This window comes from Dicentrarchus labrax, unplaced genomic scaffold, assembly GCF_905237075.1.
Source record: "Dicentrarchus labrax unplaced genomic scaffold, dlabrax2021, whole genome shotgun sequence".
Taxonomy (NCBI): domain Eukaryota; kingdom Metazoa; phylum Chordata; class Actinopteri; family Moronidae; genus Dicentrarchus; species Dicentrarchus labrax.
In genome coordinates, this window is record NW_026136718.1 from 5,834,188 (window position 1) to 5,853,241 (window position 19,054).

Below are 19,054 nucleotides of genomic sequence, written 5' to 3' on the forward strand. Positions count from 1 at the left end.
AAGGGGTAGCATGCCTCTGCAAAGTACAGTGGCATTTCTCTCTGGCACCTGAAACAGCCCCACAGATGAATATTTCCACGCCCAAGTTTAACTGGAGGTTTTTCCACCGTTGCATCTACATCATTATGGACTGTGGATATGCAAGCTCGTTGCAACAGTAATGTTAAAATATAGACCATTGGACGTAACATTTAAGAGGATCTATTGGCAGTTTCTCTGCACACTTTACAGCCCGTTCTGAATCCCAGGTCATCAGATATCTGATGTCAGCTAGTTGCAATCTGCAACTTCACCACTAGATGTCCCTGAATCCTTCACAGCGGTCCTTTAATTTAGTCAATGCCTGGTATGAGTTGTTTAGAAACAGTACTACAAGCCTAAGTGTGTAAATATTTGAAATGTAGGCTGAGAAATCTTGTTATAAATGGTATGTAAATAAGGTATTCAGATTGTATAATAGGATCATTTCTCAGAGTTAACTGAGTTAACCGTTGATGGTTATGTATAACCCAGGTCAAACATTGCTTTTTATTTTTGATAAAATATTTTTTTTAATGGGTTCAGACTTCTTGAGCATCACTGTCCTGCCTTAAAGAGGTAATACAATCTTTAATATTAAGGACAAGGATGCTTCATTCTTCAATTATTAATATTTATGGTCTATTAACATGAAGTAGATGGTAGATGGTAGTTGTACATCTCTCAAAGGCTGATGATCAATGAATTGAAAAACATCACTAAATGACAAGATGTCAACGTAGTTTGGACATTTTAAAAGTTTTATTGATTCAACAGAGTTCGTTTCAGGTCGGGAACAATGTGTCGAAATACAACATCTGTACTGTGTAAAGCTTGAAAAAGTACCGTAGTACTAACAGTCAGGTTGCTGAGGAAAAGATTTAACAAGCCACAGAAAGAATGCACAAAATGGCACAAGGCAGTAAACATAAGGCAGTATCTTCTTTAACATAAAACGGTCTCAACTGAAGATTAACACAAGAGTTATTAAAACCTGTAGCAAGTGATGTGACGTCAGATGTGCTGAATAATGTAATAGCTTGTCCAAATGTACACAATGAACTCTAAATGGGCGAATCCCCACAGATGACGATAAGATAAGACACATACTGACAGAAGGTTCTCTTCAAATACACAAATAATCACCAGTTACAATAATAACATGTTATTTCACATTATTTGGGAACGTATTGATTTAGTTTCAACCCATTCAGATGAACATTTTAATACATTTTGACCAGCTATTAGCTAACAATTACTACAGTTGCTCACAGGCTAGAATAAGACATTTCAAAGTAAAAGGACTCGAGCGTTTTCTCTAACACTGAAGGCAACTTACAACAACTGGGGACATTCGGTCGACTACACATTTGGCCATTCAGCAGTGTCATCTTGATGTACAGTCCAGAATAAATGAATTCACGGTACAAACATCCATTTCAAAGTCTGGTTTCACTAGTTTTGGGCACATTCTTAACTTTTGGTTTTCGAGTTATTATTTTGGCCTGACTCCTTTCTCCTTCTCAAACTGGGCAATCTGATTAAAAATATCCAACAGGTTAGTTGGGAGGTCTTTTTTAGCCCTTTCTCCTGGCATCGAGGTCAAACCACTCTGTTTGTTATGATTTCCAACACCTTCTAATCTTTTACTGTTTCCTCCATCTGACCTTCTCCTCTCTTCCTCTACTTTCCCCTTTCTGTCCTTCTCTCTCCCTGCCTCCTCTATGTTCTCATACCTACCACCATCGAAGGAGTTCCTCTTGGAAGAGTCGTGTCTCATCCTACTCTCCACGTGTTTGGACGCAGAACCAGAGTTCCCTAAATATTCAGATTTGAGACTGGATTTCCGTGAATACTCGGACTCAGCCGACGAGCAGGACACTCTCCGCTTTCTGTTCTCCTCCAAGCTGCTTCTCCTCTTGGAGTCACTGTCTCTCCTGTCTTTCCTGTTATCCCCCTTCCCTCGCTCCCTGCTCTTATCCTTCCTTTCTCTACTCTTGCTCCTCCTCTCTGGGCTTCTACTCTGACTGCCTTTACTTCTCTTTGTCCCACCCTCCGCTCTGTCCCTTCTCTTCCTTTCTCTGCGTGAGGAGTCAGACTCTTCGTCGTCTGAAGCTGCCGACAAAGAATACAGTTGAGTGATCCGTTTCTCTTCAGAATTCTTCTCCTCCACCTCCTCCTCCTCCTCATCCCTCTCTCCAAACCCAGGGCCTCCTTTCTGGTTGAGAAAGGTGCCGGTGGTGTTGGGAGGAGCGGGATACCACTCCACCTCCTCCTCCTCCTCCTCTTCTTCCTCCTTCCTGTCTTTCTCGCTCTTACCCTCACTCCTCCTGCTCTCCCTTGAGGAGATCCTGCGATGGCGCTTACTTCCACGCTCAGACCTCCTCCTCTTCTTTTTCTTTTTTTTGGACCTCCTGCGAGAGGAGGAGGATGATGAAGAAGAAGAGGAGTTCCTCCTGGAGGAAGTGGAGGATGACGGCGAAGAAGAGGCAGACCTCTTACGTTTTTTCTTCATCCTGTAGGAGAGATATTCACTGAAAAATGTATTCTCATAAAACAGGCGATACTTTGAAGTTAAGAGATGATCCACACGCCTTTATCTGCAGTATATTTACCTGCAATACCTCTAAAAGATCAGAGCCAACTCACCTCTTCTCCTCTTTTAAGATCTTACGCAATTTCTCAGCACTGGTCTGGCTGCTCGTAGCTTTCACCTGCTCCTTAGCCAGCGCCTCTTCTCGCAAGCGAATCGATTTCTTTACGGTCGGCGGGGCGAGGCAAGGCAAGACAAGACAATGGCAGGCAAAGGTCCACAGAGACATATTCAAACACATAAACGCCATGACCCAAGACATGCAACAGAAACCCCCGCATCAGTCATTCATTTATTCAATCATTCGTATTGGAGTAAAAAAGTATGGAAAGGAAGAGGAGAAGCCAAAGGTTTGAGGAGGACAGAGCGTCACGATCACAGACCACAGATGAGAAAATGATCGAGAAATATACGAAGGGTCATTTATTTACCACAGAAGAAGTGGCGTGATCCAAGAGCACGGTAGTTGGCATAGAAGCAGATGGATAGACAGAAAGGTACAGGCAGAGATGCGCAGAGAAAGCAAACAGCATTTGTTCCCCCATTGAGACAGAGAAGGTTTTCAACGTTACCGTATTTGGACCGGGGGACACGGCGAACAACAGTGTCCAGTGGAGAAGTCGTTGTCATTGTGCAGTTTTTGTTTTATTTTTTTTTTCCGCCCCCGCAAGGCAGATGACAAGACCGTGGCAGTTGGAGGGTCAAAGGGCAGAGTCCCAGGGTCGCAGACACACACACACACACCAAAACACTTCATCAGTATTACAAACCAGTGTCAGAAACATGAATGTGATACCAGCTTGTCATATTTCTACATCTGTTTCAGACACCTGACAGAAATGCCAATAAGGAGACCTCTCAATTGTCTTTATAACAAATTAATCTTAATAACAGTCACACCATGATGTGTTTTCTTGACAGTTTTATCTGGATGAGATGCTCTGCAACAAGCATTTGCCCAATATCTCATTCTAAGGTGGTGGTGTGCAACATACAAAACTTTCCCGAACCCATTGTGTGTGTGTGGGTTGTGGCCCGCTCACCTGTATAGTGTCTGTGATCTTGTGCAGGGCCTCCTGCGCTTCAGGGTTTAAATCATCGAGAGACAGAGCTCTCCTGTACAATCCCTCCGCTGTTACCAGTTTCTCCTGTTCTTCAAGCCTCCACACACACACACACACACAAAAAACAAAACAATTACTAATTATAATATAAGTGTTACCGCTTTACATTGACCTTTACTTTATTATTACGGGAACCAGCCACCCAGAAATAGCTGACGCACACAAGCCTGTTCCAAAACAGCATTTCTGTCATTCTCCTATAAGGTCAACTCAATGTCAAAAACCTCTTTGGGGATTTTGCTGCCTCCTAAATCAGATTCTAATTATACAGGAAGTTTAAAAGGGGGGAACTGACTCATGTTTTAAAAAGAAAAAATGAATTCATTGGCAGCAGAAGTGGTGGTGAAGAGGTGATGCCTCTTCTTCCTCACACATAAGACATGTGGAGCAGCATGATGATGATTACTTTGGGATACATGTCCATTTATAGACACTAAAACAGAGATTAACTGGACTGTGATGCAGTTAATCAGAAAAAAACAGCAGCTAATCTAAAAGGCACAGGTCCTTCTTTCAGGCGCCAAGTTCTCTGCCTTCTAGGAACTAAAAATAGCATTTAACCTAAAGTTACCTTAGATGACTGGCTGGCTGCTTGACTACCTGCCCTGAAAATACAGTTTAATGCTGCAAGCAGAGGCATAAGAGAGGGTAGTTAAATCAACCTAATTTGCCCAGATCCAATACTTCTACACTGACTTAGTGTGTTCATTGTACAGCAAAAGTTCAGACGCAACTAAACAAGGTGATACAATGAATTCTGTTTTAGTCGACCAGTTATTACCAGCAGTAATAATCCTAACAGACACTACACAAGGTTAGCTCTTGTAGGTAGCGAGAAATGACCTTTACGTGTCCCAAAGCATCAACGGGTAGCACAGCGCAAAAGCACAGAACAGTACTGAATTCAAAGATCTTGTGCCTTTGAGCTACTATGAAAGCGAGGGGTAGCACTGCTTACTGTTTTCCTCTCTCCACCAGTGTCTGGCAGAGGTACTTCTTGGCGTTGCGGTGATCTGGACAGCTTTCCAGGGCCAATTCAAAGTCTGTTATCGCCTTCATGATGCTGCCTTTGTTAGCATACCTGTGAATAACCAATGAAGAAAACACACACTGAGACCAAAAACGCCTTATACGGGGTTATAAAGTAGTTTAAATGTGTAAAACTGACAATAAAATATATATTTACAAGTGTGCAATATTACACCATTTTTTCTGTTATGCAATTCATAAAGGAGTTTCTCTTTCTGTTGTCCCGTCGTAACACTGCTTCATTAGGGTTCAAAGGCATAAAAGGTATGCTTTTGTGTTATTAAACAGCAGGCAAACCTGAAAAACATTTCTGCATATCTGCCTCCAGATTGACTGATGCATACTCTTTGTATAAAGCATTCTCTGTCAGTGCAACCTTATTCGCCAAAATAGAAATACACAAAGTGGATGGCATGTGAAACTCTTAGTATGGGTATACAATGCATGAATGCAACTTCCAGACGATGTACACCTTTGTAAGACTGGTTATGTGGAGTTCTGTAGGATTATAACATCAAAAGTAGGCTGTGTAACAATCAACTCACAGGGCTCCTCGTGCCACCAGTGCTTCTACATTATTAGTGTCGATATCCAAGGCTTTGTTGTATTCATTCATGGCTTCCACATAACGACCATGTTTGAAGTGATCTACACCTGCACGGACACTGAGAGAACAAAGACAGACAAAAAACATGGAAAATGGCTTCATATTAATGTCAGGAGAAGCCAGAGGGAAAACAATATGTATTATATAAAAGGGTAACTTGCGATTACTATAAGAGACAATGAAATTAAACTCAGTGAAGACACTCGTGCATCATTCCAGCATTTGTTGTGGTCAGAAGTTTAGCATTACCACTTCAAGGCCCATGATGACGACTGTTTCTTCCTGATTGCAGAGGCAAAATCCTCCGCTTGGAAAAGTTTGCTATGGACAGAAGAGGCACAGAGTATTAAAGGTAACACTAATTAGATAACTACTTCTCATTTTCAAATAAAGACAAGTTAACACTATGAAATCATCAGCCTATGGCAAAAAATGAGTAGCGTGTGTGCTAAAAAGTACAATCATCCAACAACCCTCAAACTCAAGTTTCAACAGGTTCAATTTAAGGCCTTTTTAAAACATTATAAAAAGCAATTTAAGCCATATTTTATATCCATACTGGCAAAAAAAAAGTACAAGGGATGATCAAAACAGTGTGATCAAAACAAATCTTTCCCAAAAAAAGTTTACCTTTGTAGTCCTCTCATCATTGATGGTGGGTGGGTGTCACTAACTCCCACCTTCTCCAGCAGGTATTCCACTACAGAGGGGTTGTGGTAACCATGGCAACTCTTCAGTATACACCTGTACGTCTCACTGGAGTCAGCGGCTGCACGGACGCTGCGACTTAGAGGAGAGGAGGTTTTTTTTTGGAAGTTATTCTCAAACTAGAAACCTTTCAGGCACATTTGAATTCATTCTACACATTACGCGTCATGTTTTGTCGTGTCATGGTGTGTTGTTACCCGTAGTGTATGGGCAGCTCCTCCCGGGGAAGGACACCCAGTTTGATGTGCTCCAAGCTGGGAGAGAGAGAGGCCTGCTGGAGGGAAATTGTGATTTTCTCCTGGTAGCGGTCGATATCTTTCACTGCAGCTGCAGAACGAGAAAGTACAGAACTTGTGGACAAACTCACAGAAGAAATAAAGTCATGTTGTTCTACAGACATTTAAGTTTCTTTAACATATAAATGGATTTGGAGTTGGAAATTTGATTGGTAGATATATTGTAGAGCTTCATCTATTGACAGAAAATTACTGGAGAACTATTCTGATAATCATTTAATTACTTTTACTTCTCATATGTGAAGATTGTCTGCCTTTCTCTGTTTTATAATATATTAGACTGAATATCTCTGGTTTTATACTGTTGGTCAAACAAAACAAAACATTTGGAGACATCACCTTGGTCCCTGGAAAAAACTGATTTCAACACATTTTTATTTTATATTTTACAAACCAAACAATTAATAAAGGAAATTGAAAATGGAAGATAAAACGATAACAAAAATAACTGTTTGTTGCAACCCTAATATACTCAATGAATGCTTTTCTACACAACATGCAGTCATATAGAAAATAAGGCCAGGTGAGACCAACCAGCTAACTGAGGCAAGTTCAACTTTTTCTCCCAAACAACATTTGTTGTGGTTGTTTTGTTTCTATGCAGAAGTCATTTGCAGTAGCACCAACTTGTAACAACTTTAGGGGAAACAAGCTTGGCTGTTTAAGACAAAGACAACTAACCTCTGATGAAGTCCCCAATCTGGTAGTAGGACAGAGGATCATCATGGCTGCCAGTGGAGGGAATTTCTCTGATGTGACATAGAGCCTGAAGGCAAAAAGCAAAGAAATACATAGATTTAATTACACTTTCAGGGCAGTATGTGAGTCCTTGTCAAACAATAACAGTACAGAGTCAGGAAAGATTTGAGAAGAAGAAGGAAATCAGGTGTTACGACTAGTTAGACTGAAACAACTGCACATTTGAAATAGCTGCGACCCCGTAGGTTAAGTTCCAAGAATGTTCATGCATTCACATACAACCTCACAAAAACATGACGGATGGAGAGTTTGGCCTAGTTTAGATTAGCCTTAAGCTCTGTGCACTGAACTAATAGACACACTGTTTACTCCCACCGGTGATCATTCAGGAATTCACAGACCCACAGAGTAGGTTCTTCCTGTATAGCAGGCCAACAATCCTTCGAGTCTTTTGCACCTACAGTGGCCGACTGACTGGTTTCTACCTGTTACAAAGTCTATGAAATGGCTCAAGTGCATTAAATTTATTCAGCTTGTTGACCTACCGACAACTCTAGATCTTCTATGTCTCTCTTCAGTCCTCCTGCTGTGCACAGCAGTGTGAGAAAGAAGCCATATTCTCTGATGTTGTTGATCCTCCCCACCACGATGTCTCCTCTTTCCAAGTCTCTGTACAGCATGGCTCTTCTTTCGTCGTAAGACACCTCCATGAAAAGCTCCAGTGGTGGCATGATGGCATAGGGCTCTGGGAAAGCACAGGCAGAAACTGAATCAAATAGGTAGCATACAAATATAAATTTCTCTACATTTAGCAAGTCCTTTTATTTATTTATTTATTTTAAATAGTATCAGCTGAAGTGTATTTTCTACTGTTTTACACCTGTAACGACAGTGATTGTGTATTGCTCCGAGCTCTGCCAAAACGCAGGTGACCTACATTCAACTGTGCCTGAATGCATCGTGTGTAGACGCAGACAGAGCACCGAGGCTGCTGCTGCTCTGCAGACACAGTGTTCACGCTACGGCTCCTGTGTAGGCACAGTGTTGTAAAGTTATTCTGTTATAAAATGTGAACTTTGGTTATATATATATATATACAACACTATAAAGGTGATCACAGAGAGCAGGAAGGGACTGAACAGAGGTTTAATAAGCTGAGAGTTCAGCAAAGTTTTGTTGTTTTCCAGCGGTAAAGATGTCTAAGATGTTAAATGTTTTAGAGTGGAGAGAGAAACTTAATTTGACGGTTTGGTGCAGACGGAGCCTGAGTAATGTGGTCAAACACAAACACACCCGCAGCATCTTCCTCCTCCTCGTGCTCTTCTTCTTGATGAGTGGCAGTCTTCCATGTTGGACAGAACAGGATGTCAGCCTTCCTGGCAATGAACTGCTCCACAAGAGGGTTGCCATGTCCTTCACCCCCGCTGCACAAAAAAAAAAAAAAAAAAAAAAGGCACACATGTTGAGCAGAGGCTTGAAGTGTTGTGTAATGCACACCTGGCTGACAGGTGCCGGGGGAAGATGTGCTACAGAAACAGCTGAATTCCTGCACAATATCAGCACTGTGTTCAATAACTTTTCAGTCAAGGACATTCATCAGGTCCGATGTAGCTCTGTACTGCAGCTCTTTTGATTCCTGACTAATTGTTTCTGTCATTTTTGATGCAAAAAAAGCCAAATATTTACTTTACTTCCAGCCTCTTAAAGCGGAAGATTTTCCCCCTTTTTGCTGCGTTTTACATCAAATAACACAAGAAAACACGAATAAATGTGAAGTTGTCAGCTTTAAACTGCACACTGGAACAGGCAGGTTGGAGTAATGAAACTGGCTGCCATACCTTTCATACGTGGCCTTGCACAGGTCGGACACCACCGCCTGGAAGTCGGGGTTTTCTGTTTGTTCACATTTCAGCTTGTTGAACAGTGACTCTCCGTGATACGCCAGACAATGCCTCAACAACTCTCTGTCCATCCCTGGTTTGTGACAGGACTGCAGTCACATTGTTGTACAAGTCAAAACAAAAAGAAAAACGCAGCAACCTTTGAGTCCGGATCAACAGAGTTAGCTGTTAGCACGGTTTAGCGAAGGGGAGAACTGTATTGTCTTTTTATTTTATTTTTTTATATATATTTAAACCACCACACAACTCAGGTTTAAGCGCCAACTCGCGACTGGTTTAGTTATTTAGGGAACGAGAGGAGAGATACAGTTTAATAACAAACGCTGCTCGGTGTCGTTTAGCTCCGTTTTGCGAGTGCGCATGTGCGAGGCGTGTTGCACTGACACGTGTCGGGAGAAACAAGTGCCATCTAGGAACTATGTTTCTTCTTCTTAAAACAAACTAAATAAAAACAATAGTTTAACTAAATTAAATTCCCTCCATTAATTCCCTCCTTTCACTTTCTTTTCACGGTGCAATCTATTGTCCATGTGCAACTGCTGCTACTATGTTATCTGTTGTTGTGGATTCTTACTGCTTTTTCTCTTGTACATAGTGTTTTTATTATTTCCCTACTCTTACTGTTTTTTTTATACTGTTTTTTTTCTCTATCCACTTTGCCGCTGTAACATTGGAATTTCCCCATTGTGGGACAAATAAAGGAATATCTATCTGTCTTTCCTGGTCATATTTGCTGCAGTCTATTAAGTCTATTAATGCACAATAGATAAAGTTTCTATTTTATTACAGTTAGTGCATAGTCCACTAGGGTGCTTGCCTATGATATGGAGTGTGTAGTTTAATCCCATCTGATCTATTCTCAGATGGGTAATGACTATATGATCCTTTATGATTGTTTTAACGTCTGCTTTACTTAGTGGTACTTGTATTCGGACGCTAATTTCATTAATACATTTTCTTTCTCTGAACTAAAGATGCTTATTTGCATCAATTCCATATATTTTGACTAATTAACCAAGTCATATTGTCTTTTTTTTTATAGAAAATGTATCTTGCTTATTTGTGATCCCACACAAAGGTTACATTAGCTGTGAGAACTTCAAGCAAAGACCGATTTTTCTTCTTATCTCAGGTTGTTTTAATTGAACAATTTAAGGCCTGAAGACGTGGAATCATCTGTTATTTACGAAGAGAAAAAAGCAAAGTTAAATGTCCTAAAAATATGTTAAATTCTGTTCATTCTCCCAAGGATATAATTAATTATGATTGGTTGTTTTGGTGTTGCTGGGCATGAAGATACAGCAGTTATATATGCTTACAGCCAAATATGCTTCACAGACACAGAATTTGATTTCTGATTTTAAGTGAACTTTTCAGTGACTATATCCTTGTACTGTAAATATGTTTCCTTCAGTCTTTGCTGCTTCGGAGCGGCCTTTGCCTGAGTTAGCTGAATTAACTGTATCTTGCTGTGTTGAGTGTGTTAATAAATTACTCTGATTATCTTATGGTTTGCGGGGCTTTTGTTGCACCTGTACTGGTGGGGTGAGTGTGCAACTTTCCTCAGCTGGGAGGAGAGACAGACGTTGGAGAGTTGGCTGCACTGTGCATGAGCGCTTCACAAGTACAAACAATGGGTGACAGCTGACATAAAACAAAGGACAGGGATCAATATGGCTCAATATTGCCAATACCGATCAGTTAAAACATGCCTTAATCACCCCAATACCAATCAGATTGTGACAGACATAAATGATGTCTTTTATGATTTGATTTGGTTTTTAAATGTCACAGACACCTGCGACTGGTTTTTCAGGTTACATGAAAATAACCTGTCAACAATGCCTTGTCACTCCCTCTCTAGCTGAGGGAGGGTCGATTTAATGACTACCGGTAAGTGCAACGTGCAGTCACAGACTAAATACTTAATACTGGAGAAGTGAGAAGTAACATCAGTCAAGATGGAAACAAAAATCCTCTGTTGGATATTTTTGCTTGGATATTTACATGCATCCTCTGGACAAGGTAACTGTTGTGCTTCTTTACAAATGTTTTTTTTTGTATGGCTTTGATTGTTTATATTTTATAATTAGTGTTAAGTATTTCAGTTTGTGTTTGAAATACTTAACATACTGCAGATGTTATTATTGCTACCCTCTTGTATTTCCCAATGTGTTTTATTATTTACTTTTAAATGTCCTATATTTTGTAAATGTGTGTTTGTGACTTAGGCTCAGTTGGTTTTTAAAATATTGTATTACGTAGGGGAGAATATTTATATGAGGGTAGTTTGGTATGATGGTCGGTGCTCAGGTTAAGATGGTAGCGTATATGTAATAACATATTGACAAAACACAGAGAGACCAGAGAACATTATTATGTATTTGGTCTTTAAAGTTTATGTTTCACTGTCTTACTGCTTATGAGAAGTAATATAAAGTCAAACGGCTCCAGAGTCACAAGGAATCTGTAAGTTGTCATACACGCTTCCTGGGCGCTCTTCTCCTAGAGCAGTCGAAACCATTTGATTAATAGCATCACTATCTGACCCAAGTGACAGGCTATTGAAACTGCCAAGACATTGCATCTTTATTTCCCAGTGTCAGAATTTTAAAAACTTTATTAGATGTTGTTAGGAACTTTAAGTATAGTATAATTTATGTCTAATAGTGCTAAAATAAAGTGAGACTGCTTTGACTACCTGACTGAAACCCCAGGAACTACAACTATTGACCCACCTATGACAATTATATCTTTGACAAAAACTCACATACTTCACACACATTCACATACAACCATAACTGCTGTCCGGACCACAACCGCCCCAGTGACGACAACAGCAAGTTTCAACCACCACAACTAAGCTGAAAACAATAAGGGAAGGAGAGAATAAAATAAAAATAAAAATTGACATTAAAAAATACTTTGGAACAATGCATTTGTATAGATAGATCCACCAAGTGTCTGGAAATAACACACTTCTGGTTATACGTTGACTGATACCAATGTATCTGGACAGGAGATGCTTTTGAAAATATGATTTATGATAGTGGAATCGTAGTGATACTGCAGTGGTCATACAACTGAGATTTTTGATGAATTGTTCTGGAGTGAAAGCTAAATTCATCCTCAACCCCAAGGTTTGTTGTAAATCAAATCAATCAAAAGATAAGAACGTATATTTAAAGACTACATTAAAAGTAATTTGTACTCGTTTTTCTTCTTCAATAATAACTAATTTTAATAATCACAGTAGTCTTTTATTCATTTCCATTTTTTTATATCCTCACAGACTTGGGGTCACTGATACATCTACGGATGAAACTAATTTCATATGGAGAGCTCAGCAATGCAACCATCATTGAACTTCTTAAACAGGTTTGTAAAACAGTGTAAAATAAAAGCTTTTGAAGGCTCCTCAGCTAAAACAATTAGTTACTGAGTTCTCACAATATAAATATCTGTGTTTTCTCTCCATTTAGTCCTTTAGAGACTATCTCCCTGTTGCCCACACAGTCACAGTGACAGGCATTCAAAGGACACCTATGACAACAACACCCACAACAACACCACTGAACACAACTACACCCACAACAACACCTATAACAACCATACCTATGAGCACAACCACACCCACAACAACACTTATAACAACTATACCCATGAGCACAACCACAACCACAACAACACCTATAACAACCATACCAATGAGCACAACCACAACAACACCTATAACAACCATACCAATGAGCACAACTACAGCCACAACAACACCTATAGCAACTATACCCATGAGCACAACCACAACTAGAACCACAACAACACCTATAACAACCATACCAATGAGCACAACCACAACCACAACAACACCTATAACAACCATACCGATGAGCACAACTACACCCACAACAACACCTATAACAACCATACCCATGAGCACAACCACACCCACAACAACACCTATAACAACCATACCCATGAGCACAACCACAACCACAACAACACCTATAACAACCATACCAATGAGCACAACCACAACCACAACAACACCTATAACAACCATACCAATGAGCACAACCACAACAACACCTATAACAACCATACCAATGAGCACAACTACACCCACAACAACACCTATAGCAACTATACCCATGAGCACAACCACAACTAGAACCACAACAACACCTATAACAACCATACCAATGAGCACAACCACACCCACAACAACACCTATAACAACCATACCCATGAGCACAACCACAACCACAACAGCACCTATAACAACCATACCAATGAGCACAACCACAACCACAACAACACCTATAACAACCATACCCATGAGCACAACCACAACAACACCTATAACAACCATACCAATGAGCACAACCACAACAACACCTATAACAACCATACCAATGAGCACAACTACACACACAACAACACCTATAGCAACTATACCCATGAGCACAACCACAACTAGAACCACAACAACACCTATAACAACCATACCCATGAGCACAACCACACCCACAACAACACCTATAACAACCATACCAATGAGCACAACCACACCCACAACAACACCTATAACAACCATACCCATGAGCACAACCACAACCACAACAACACCTATAACAACCATACCAATGAGCACAACCACAACCACAACAACACCTATAACAACCATACCCATGAGCACAACCACAACAACACCTATAACAACCATACCAATGAGCACAACCACAACAACACCTATAACAACCATACCAATGAGCACAACCACAACAACACCTATAACAACCATACCAATGAGCACAACTACACCCACAACAACACCTATAGCAACTATACCCATGAGCACAACCACAACTAGAACCACAACAACACCTATAACAACCATACCCATGAGCACAACCACACCCACAACAACACCTATAACAACCATACCAATGAGCACAACCACAACCACAACAACACCTATAACAACCATACCAATGAGCACAACCACAACTACACTTACAACCACAACAACACCTATAACAACCATACCCATGAGCACAACTACACCCACAACAACACCACTGACAACAACACCAACACCCATAAGTACAACAACTACACCCATAACCACAACAACACCTCCAGCTGCAAGTACCACTTCTGCAGCAGCTTCTACACCTCCGGCTGAAACCACCACACCTCCGGCTGAAACCACAACACCTCCGGCTGCAATTACCACACCTCCAAGTACAACGACCACGCAACCAAACACCACTGCTATATCCCAAATTATCAAACCTCCAAGTACCAAAACAACACCCCCAGAAACTACAACTACACCAGACCCTGGTGAATTTCCTCGCATACCCTAGCAACCTTCCCCATAGAAGTTTCATGTGGACAGAAATAGTCAAAAGTGAATGTATAAATACAGGTTCAGAGTGAATTGGGGGAAATTAATGTTCTGTCAGGTTTGACTGACTGACTACTGAGTGTGAATCTGTTTTGTTGTGTGCCATCAAACATGTATTTATTAAGCTTATAGAACATGTCATTCCAATTCCGTTGAAAACCAGAATATGAAAGCCCTGAATGTTTGTTGTATGGGAGGTGATATAGAACAACACCGAGAAATATTTCAGTACAGAGAAAGAGGTCGAACGTATTCTGTGTACAGGCCAACTTTTAAAAAACAGTTTATGTTACATGCGGCACACATGAATGTTTACATGTGTGCTGTATGTTTGTGTTTAATATTGTGTGATTTTGCCTGTTTTCCTTAATTTTGGTTAATTTACCTGCCTTGGTATTGAATTGAATATACGTGGAATACATTTAAATGTATAAAAATGTATTTGTAATTTGTGTACATGTACATGTATTTTTTTAAAAAGGGTATTTGTGATCCTTACATTTGTTTATTCTTGTGCTGCAAGTCTCTACAGCAAAGTGTTTTTTATTTTTACACAACATCGCTGATTTAAATATTTCTTTCAAATGATTATTTTTGTACAAAAATTGTTATTGATTTTTCTGATCAATATTAGACTTTTAAAATTAACTGTTTAGTGTGGGTTTTTTTTGTAGCAACAATCACTTTCACTTAAAGGACCAGTGTGTAGAGTTTTGCATCTTGTGGTGAGATTGCAGATTGCAACCAATTAAAACAGCTGCTCCCTCTGTAAATAAAAATGGCTCATTCAGTTATTATTTTCAGGTGATTATACACAAATGAAAACAAACCTATGAATATTATATTCAGTTTCTACCAATACATCCTCCACACAGGATGTTTAAAGCAACACTTTGTGAAATGTGGTATTTGTAGCGAATTTTTACCATTTAATAGTGGACAGAAAACAAGGGGGAAACACACAGCTACAACATACAACATACACCTTCAGCAAAAACCTTCGCCTGTATCTACCACAAAGAAGGGCTTCAGCGTAGGTTTCTTAATGTATGACTGCAAAGATAAAACTCAGAGTTCACAGCATGTGGATGTAATTAAAGCAGTGATAACAGTAAAAGAAGAGAAATAGGAGTCATGTAGAATATTAGAGTTTGAACTGACCAAAAAGTGAGTGAAAGAAAAAGCAGAGGAAGAGAAGAATTTCTTTACATAAACAAGAAACCTGTTTGACAGCCTTGATCGGGGTGTCCAGTAAAGGTTCCTATTAAGTGCAGTTACGTGAAAAACTCCCAATGTTGACGGGGATGTAACTTCCACTCAATTTACACCAGCTAAAGAAGTTCTAAAAATAGCACGTGTTAATAGAGACTCACTAACAAGCTGTAAATTATGTACTCTGGCTCAGCATTTCCCATCTGGGCTACAACGTAGAATGTGAATCGTCATCCTTGGAGATAAGAGTAACAGTAAAGATCCAAATTCATTAAGCCAATCCAACCATACCAGTCATGACTCATTATATTGATAATTCCTAATTAAATAGCTGGATGGTAAACCCAGTGCATCATGGTGTCACTGCAGGTTTTTCCAGTGATTTGTTTCATATATTTTGTAAACATGTGTGTCGGTGACTTACCTGGTTTTTCAGGTTATTTCCAGGTAGCTGCTGTCAGGCCTTGTCTCCTCCTCAGTAGGAGGGAGGAGTAATGGTAAACTAAGCGCAACGTACAGTCACAGGTTAAATGCTCGTCTGTATCTGTTGCTGAGAAGTCACACCAGACACCATGGACAGAAAATTCCTTAGTTGGATATTTGTGCTTGGATATTTGCACGCATCCTCTGGACAAAGTAAGATAAATGATTGCTTACAACTTTATTTACAAGTTATATTAGTTATAATATATTTTTTATTGTTTTGTGTGTTTGTATTTTACATTATATTATGCCATATTGATCAGAGTACACTGGAGATAGTAGTGATGTTAAGTATTAAGAAAAGTATTTCAGTCTGTGTTTTACATTTAACATACTTCAAAATGTTGTTGTTATTGATTTATTATTCTCTCCTATAAAAATATATTGTAGTCTAATAAACTCAACTTTTAAGTAATTTCAACTGTTGATGTAACTGTAAGCTAGATCTGGACTAAAAAAGTTTTTCCGTTGTTGTTACAAATTATAATACAAGGACTAATTATAAACATTTACCCATGTATAACTGTTAGCCAGAATCGTCTAAAGATAAAACAATCACATTGTATTTAATCTAATAAGTAGTTATGTAATTAAAATAAGGTTAAATAGAGATAGTTAATTTGCTTTGGTTAATTTCCAAGATGGCTTTTACTGCCTGATTGATCTGCCAAGGACATGTCAAGAGCATGAAACATAAATCCAGGCTGGCAGACAGCGTCAGGTGCTACCGTTTCACTTTTGAAAAGTTAATAAAAAGAATAAAATAAAAAAGTTGAAAAGAATATTATTTGCACTTTGATTTAAGAGCATTGTTGGACATTATAAATGCAATGCTGCTACCTAAAATCACCAGGATAAAATGCATACCAGCCTGGAAAGTAGCCGTTGAGATGTTTGGTGACAGTTGTACAAACAGACAATGGATCCCATTGTTTCTACTCCTTTATTAAAGTCCGCATATGAGATAAACATGACAAGGTATATGGAAATACTGAGGTATTTGACTTAATTGTTTTTCTGAAATTTTATATTTATAATTCTAAATGATTACAGCTACTACATCTGAAACCCTGGGAACGTTTGAACCATTTGTATTCAATATGACTGCTACTCCCCTAAACACAACACCCCCAACGACCACAACAGAAGCAGGTAAGCTATATTTTTTCATATATTCCTGTCAATTTTCCTACTTTTCTATTCAAGCGTCTTGACTTGCAGTACTTGTTTCTTTGTCTATAGTTTTCTTGTTCGGCGTTTACTGGTATGCACCAACATACCAAGGCAATTTCCTTGTATGTTAAAACCCACTTGACAATGAACCCATATCAGATTCAACCACCACAACTAATCTGGAAACAATACGTGAAGGGTGAAGCTAACACTGACAAAGAAACTTAATTGACTTTGATGGGTTATAAGTTGAAACTTGACACTGAAAATTGACACGAGAAATAAGTTACCACAATGGATGACATTTCAGGGGGTTCAAATTGTTTGGTTCAAGACAACAACAAAATATATGAGTGCAACATCTTTAAACTAGACTACAGATGCTTTTAGACTTTGTGGTCGTACAACAAGGAATCCTGATTAATTGGACTGGATTGAAAATTTTATTTATCCTGAATTATTCCTACATTTTGTCAATGAACTGACCCCAAGTCTATCTGTAAATAAAATAAACCAAATTATATGATAAGTGATTCAGAATGTATCTTTAAAGACTGCATTAAAAGACATTTCTTCTCATTTGTCTTCTGCAATAATAACTGCAATAATTGTATGTTCATAAAATGATAGTGTTAACCAGAGAGTCTTTTAACATTGACATTGTAATAAATTTGTATTAGTCTTCTATCAATTTCCACATGTCATTTTATTTATTTATTTATTTGTATCCCCACAGTCCTGGACTCACTGGCACATCTACAGGCGAAGCTAACTTCATACGGAGAGGTCAGCAATGCAACCATCATTAAACTCGTTAAACAGGTAAAACAGAATGTGTAAAATAAAAGCTTTTGAAGACTCTTCGGCTAAAACGATCAGTTATTGAGTTCTCACAATATAAATATCTCTGTTTTCAATCCATTTAGTTCTTTCGAGACAATCTCCTGAATGGAACAGCCCACGCAGTCACAGTGACAGAAATTCAAAGGATTGTAGATTCAACCACAGCTGCAACTACCATAATCCCAACCACCAGACCCACGATGCACATCAACACAACTACAACACCAATAACCCCCTTGACACCCACACCCCTGAACACAACAACACCCATGACACCCACAACCATGAACACAACAACACCCATGACATCCATACCCTTAAACCAAACAGCACCCTTGACACCCACAACCATGAACACAACACCCATGAACCCCACAATCAAGAACACAACAACACCCATGACAGCCATACCCTTAAACGCAACAGCACCCATGACACCCACACCCCTGAACACAACAACACCCTTGACTCCTCCTGCTACTTAAACCAGAATAGGAAAGCACTGCATGATTGTTGTAAGGATGTAGAACACCAAGAAATATTTCAGTACAAGGAAGGAAGTCCAAGACATCCTGTGTGCAGGTCAGCTTTTTTTTTTTTTTAAACTTTCCATCGCATGTGCTTGAGGCACACAGTATGAATAAGTGTGTGGGTTTGTGTGGTTTTGGCTATTTGCCCTCTGTTTCAGACTCTTGCAGTCTCTTGTATTTTTCTTCTCAACATTGCTGATTTCATATTTTTTCAAATTATTATGTTTGTACTAAAATTCTTCATTGTTCTCTAACAATTTAAAAACTATTATTTTGTGACATTTCTGCACCGTCAAAGTCAAACCATTATAGACTTTCTGGTTTTGCTTAGATGTAACACTAGATTTTATAAACCAATCCGCAGTTTTATTTCATGTTTAATAATCCCCTTTTGAAAGATAAATAAAGAGACAAATCTATTTGAA

The 19,054-nt window shown here is 39.2% G+C and overlaps 3 protein-coding genes across 52 annotated transcripts; 2 read left to right on the plus strand and 1 right to left on the minus strand.

Moving 5' to 3' along the window:
• Positions 1-758: 758 nt before the first annotated feature.
• ttc14 (tetratricopeptide repeat domain 14) lies at positions 759-9,354 on the minus strand. Its single transcript, XM_051376966.1, has 12 exons — positions 8,913-9,354; positions 8,368-8,498; positions 7,620-7,819; positions 7,057-7,141; positions 6,277-6,406; positions 6,002-6,157; positions 5,621-5,692; positions 5,310-5,429; positions 4,694-4,816; positions 3,655-3,772; positions 2,668-2,774; positions 759-2,534 (listed from the first exon to the last, which is right to left on the minus strand). Exons 1-12 carry the CDS (start codon positions 9,044-9,046, stop codon positions 1,514-1,516), a joined length of 2,397 nt encoding a protein of 798 aa, XP_051232926.1. The 5' UTR covers positions 9,047-9,354; the 3' UTR covers positions 759-1,513.
• Positions 9,355-10,853: 1,499 nt separating this feature from the next.
• On the plus strand, positions 10,854-15,167 carry LOC127350404 (mucin-2-like). 50 transcript variants are annotated; one of them, XM_051377005.1, is made up of 6 exons: positions 10,854-11,000; positions 12,268-12,353; positions 12,458-13,295; positions 13,470-13,514; positions 13,560-13,604; positions 13,650-15,167. In XM_051377005.1, the coding sequence occupies exons 1-6, from the start codon at positions 10,937-10,939 to the stop codon at positions 14,345-14,347; spliced, it is 1,776 nt and encodes a 591-aa protein (XP_051232965.1). In that variant the 5' UTR covers positions 10,854-10,936; the 3' UTR covers positions 14,348-15,167. The 50 variants fall into 50 exon arrangements, with proteins under 50 accessions (XP_051232965.1, XP_051232989.1, XP_051232942.1 ...); XM_051377029.1 differs by lacking the exons at positions 13,470-13,514; positions 13,560-13,604 and adding an exon at positions 13,335-13,373 and having other exon boundaries at positions 12,458-13,109; positions 13,650-13,688; positions 13,728-15,167; XM_051376982.1 differs by having other exon boundaries at positions 12,458-13,604; positions 13,650-13,688; positions 13,728-15,167.
• Positions 15,168-16,067: 900 nt separating this feature from the next.
• LOC127350926 (platelet glycoprotein Ib alpha chain) lies at positions 16,068-19,054 on the plus strand. Its single transcript, XM_051377998.1, has 4 exons — positions 16,068-16,236; positions 17,137-17,235; positions 17,993-18,078; positions 18,183-19,054. The coding sequence occupies exons 1-4, from the start codon at positions 16,173-16,175 to the stop codon at positions 18,582-18,584; spliced, it is 651 nt and encodes a 216-aa protein (XP_051233958.1). The 5' UTR covers positions 16,068-16,172; the 3' UTR covers positions 18,585-19,054.

What these genes read in the sequence shown, in the direction of transcription:
- ttc14 (XM_051376966.1), bottom strand. Translation starts at nt 9,046, where the DNA reads ATGGACAGAGAGTTGTTGAGGCATTGTCTGGCGTATCACGGAGAGTCA. An exon ending in GGAGGAGGAAGATGCTGCGG is followed by an intron (nt 7,820 to 8,367) that starts GTGTGTTTGTGT and finishes GTGCTTTCCCAG; the next exon opens with AGCCCTATGCCATCATGCCA. An exon ending in CTGGTGGAGAGAGGAAAACA is followed by an intron (nt 3,773 to 4,693) that starts GTAAGCAGTGCT and finishes GTGTGTGTGGAG; the next exon opens with GCTTGAAGAACAGGAGAAAC.
- LOC127350404 (XM_051376976.1), top strand. Translation starts at nt 10,937, where the DNA reads ATGGAAACAAAAATCCTCTGTTGGATATTTTTGCTTGGATATTTACAT. An exon ending in ACATGCATCCTCTGGACAAG is followed by an intron (nt 11,001 to 12,267) that starts GTAACTGTTGTG and finishes ATATCCTCACAG; the next exon opens with ACTTGGGGTCACTGATACAT. An exon ending in TCATTGAACTTCTTAAACAG is followed by an intron (nt 12,354 to 12,457) that starts GTTTGTAAAACA and finishes CTCTCCATTTAG; the next exon opens with TCCTTTAGAGACTATCTCCC.
- LOC127350926 (XM_051377998.1), top strand. Translation starts at nt 16,173, where the DNA reads ATGGACAGAAAATTCCTTAGTTGGATATTTGTGCTTGGATATTTGCAC. An exon ending in AACGACCACAACAGAAGCAG is followed by an intron (nt 17,236 to 17,992) that starts GTAAGCTATATT and finishes GTATCCCCACAG; the next exon opens with TCCTGGACTCACTGGCACAT. An exon ending in TCATTAAACTCGTTAAACAG is followed by an intron (nt 18,079 to 18,182) that starts GTAAAACAGAAT and finishes CAATCCATTTAG; the next exon opens with TTCTTTCGAGACAATCTCCT.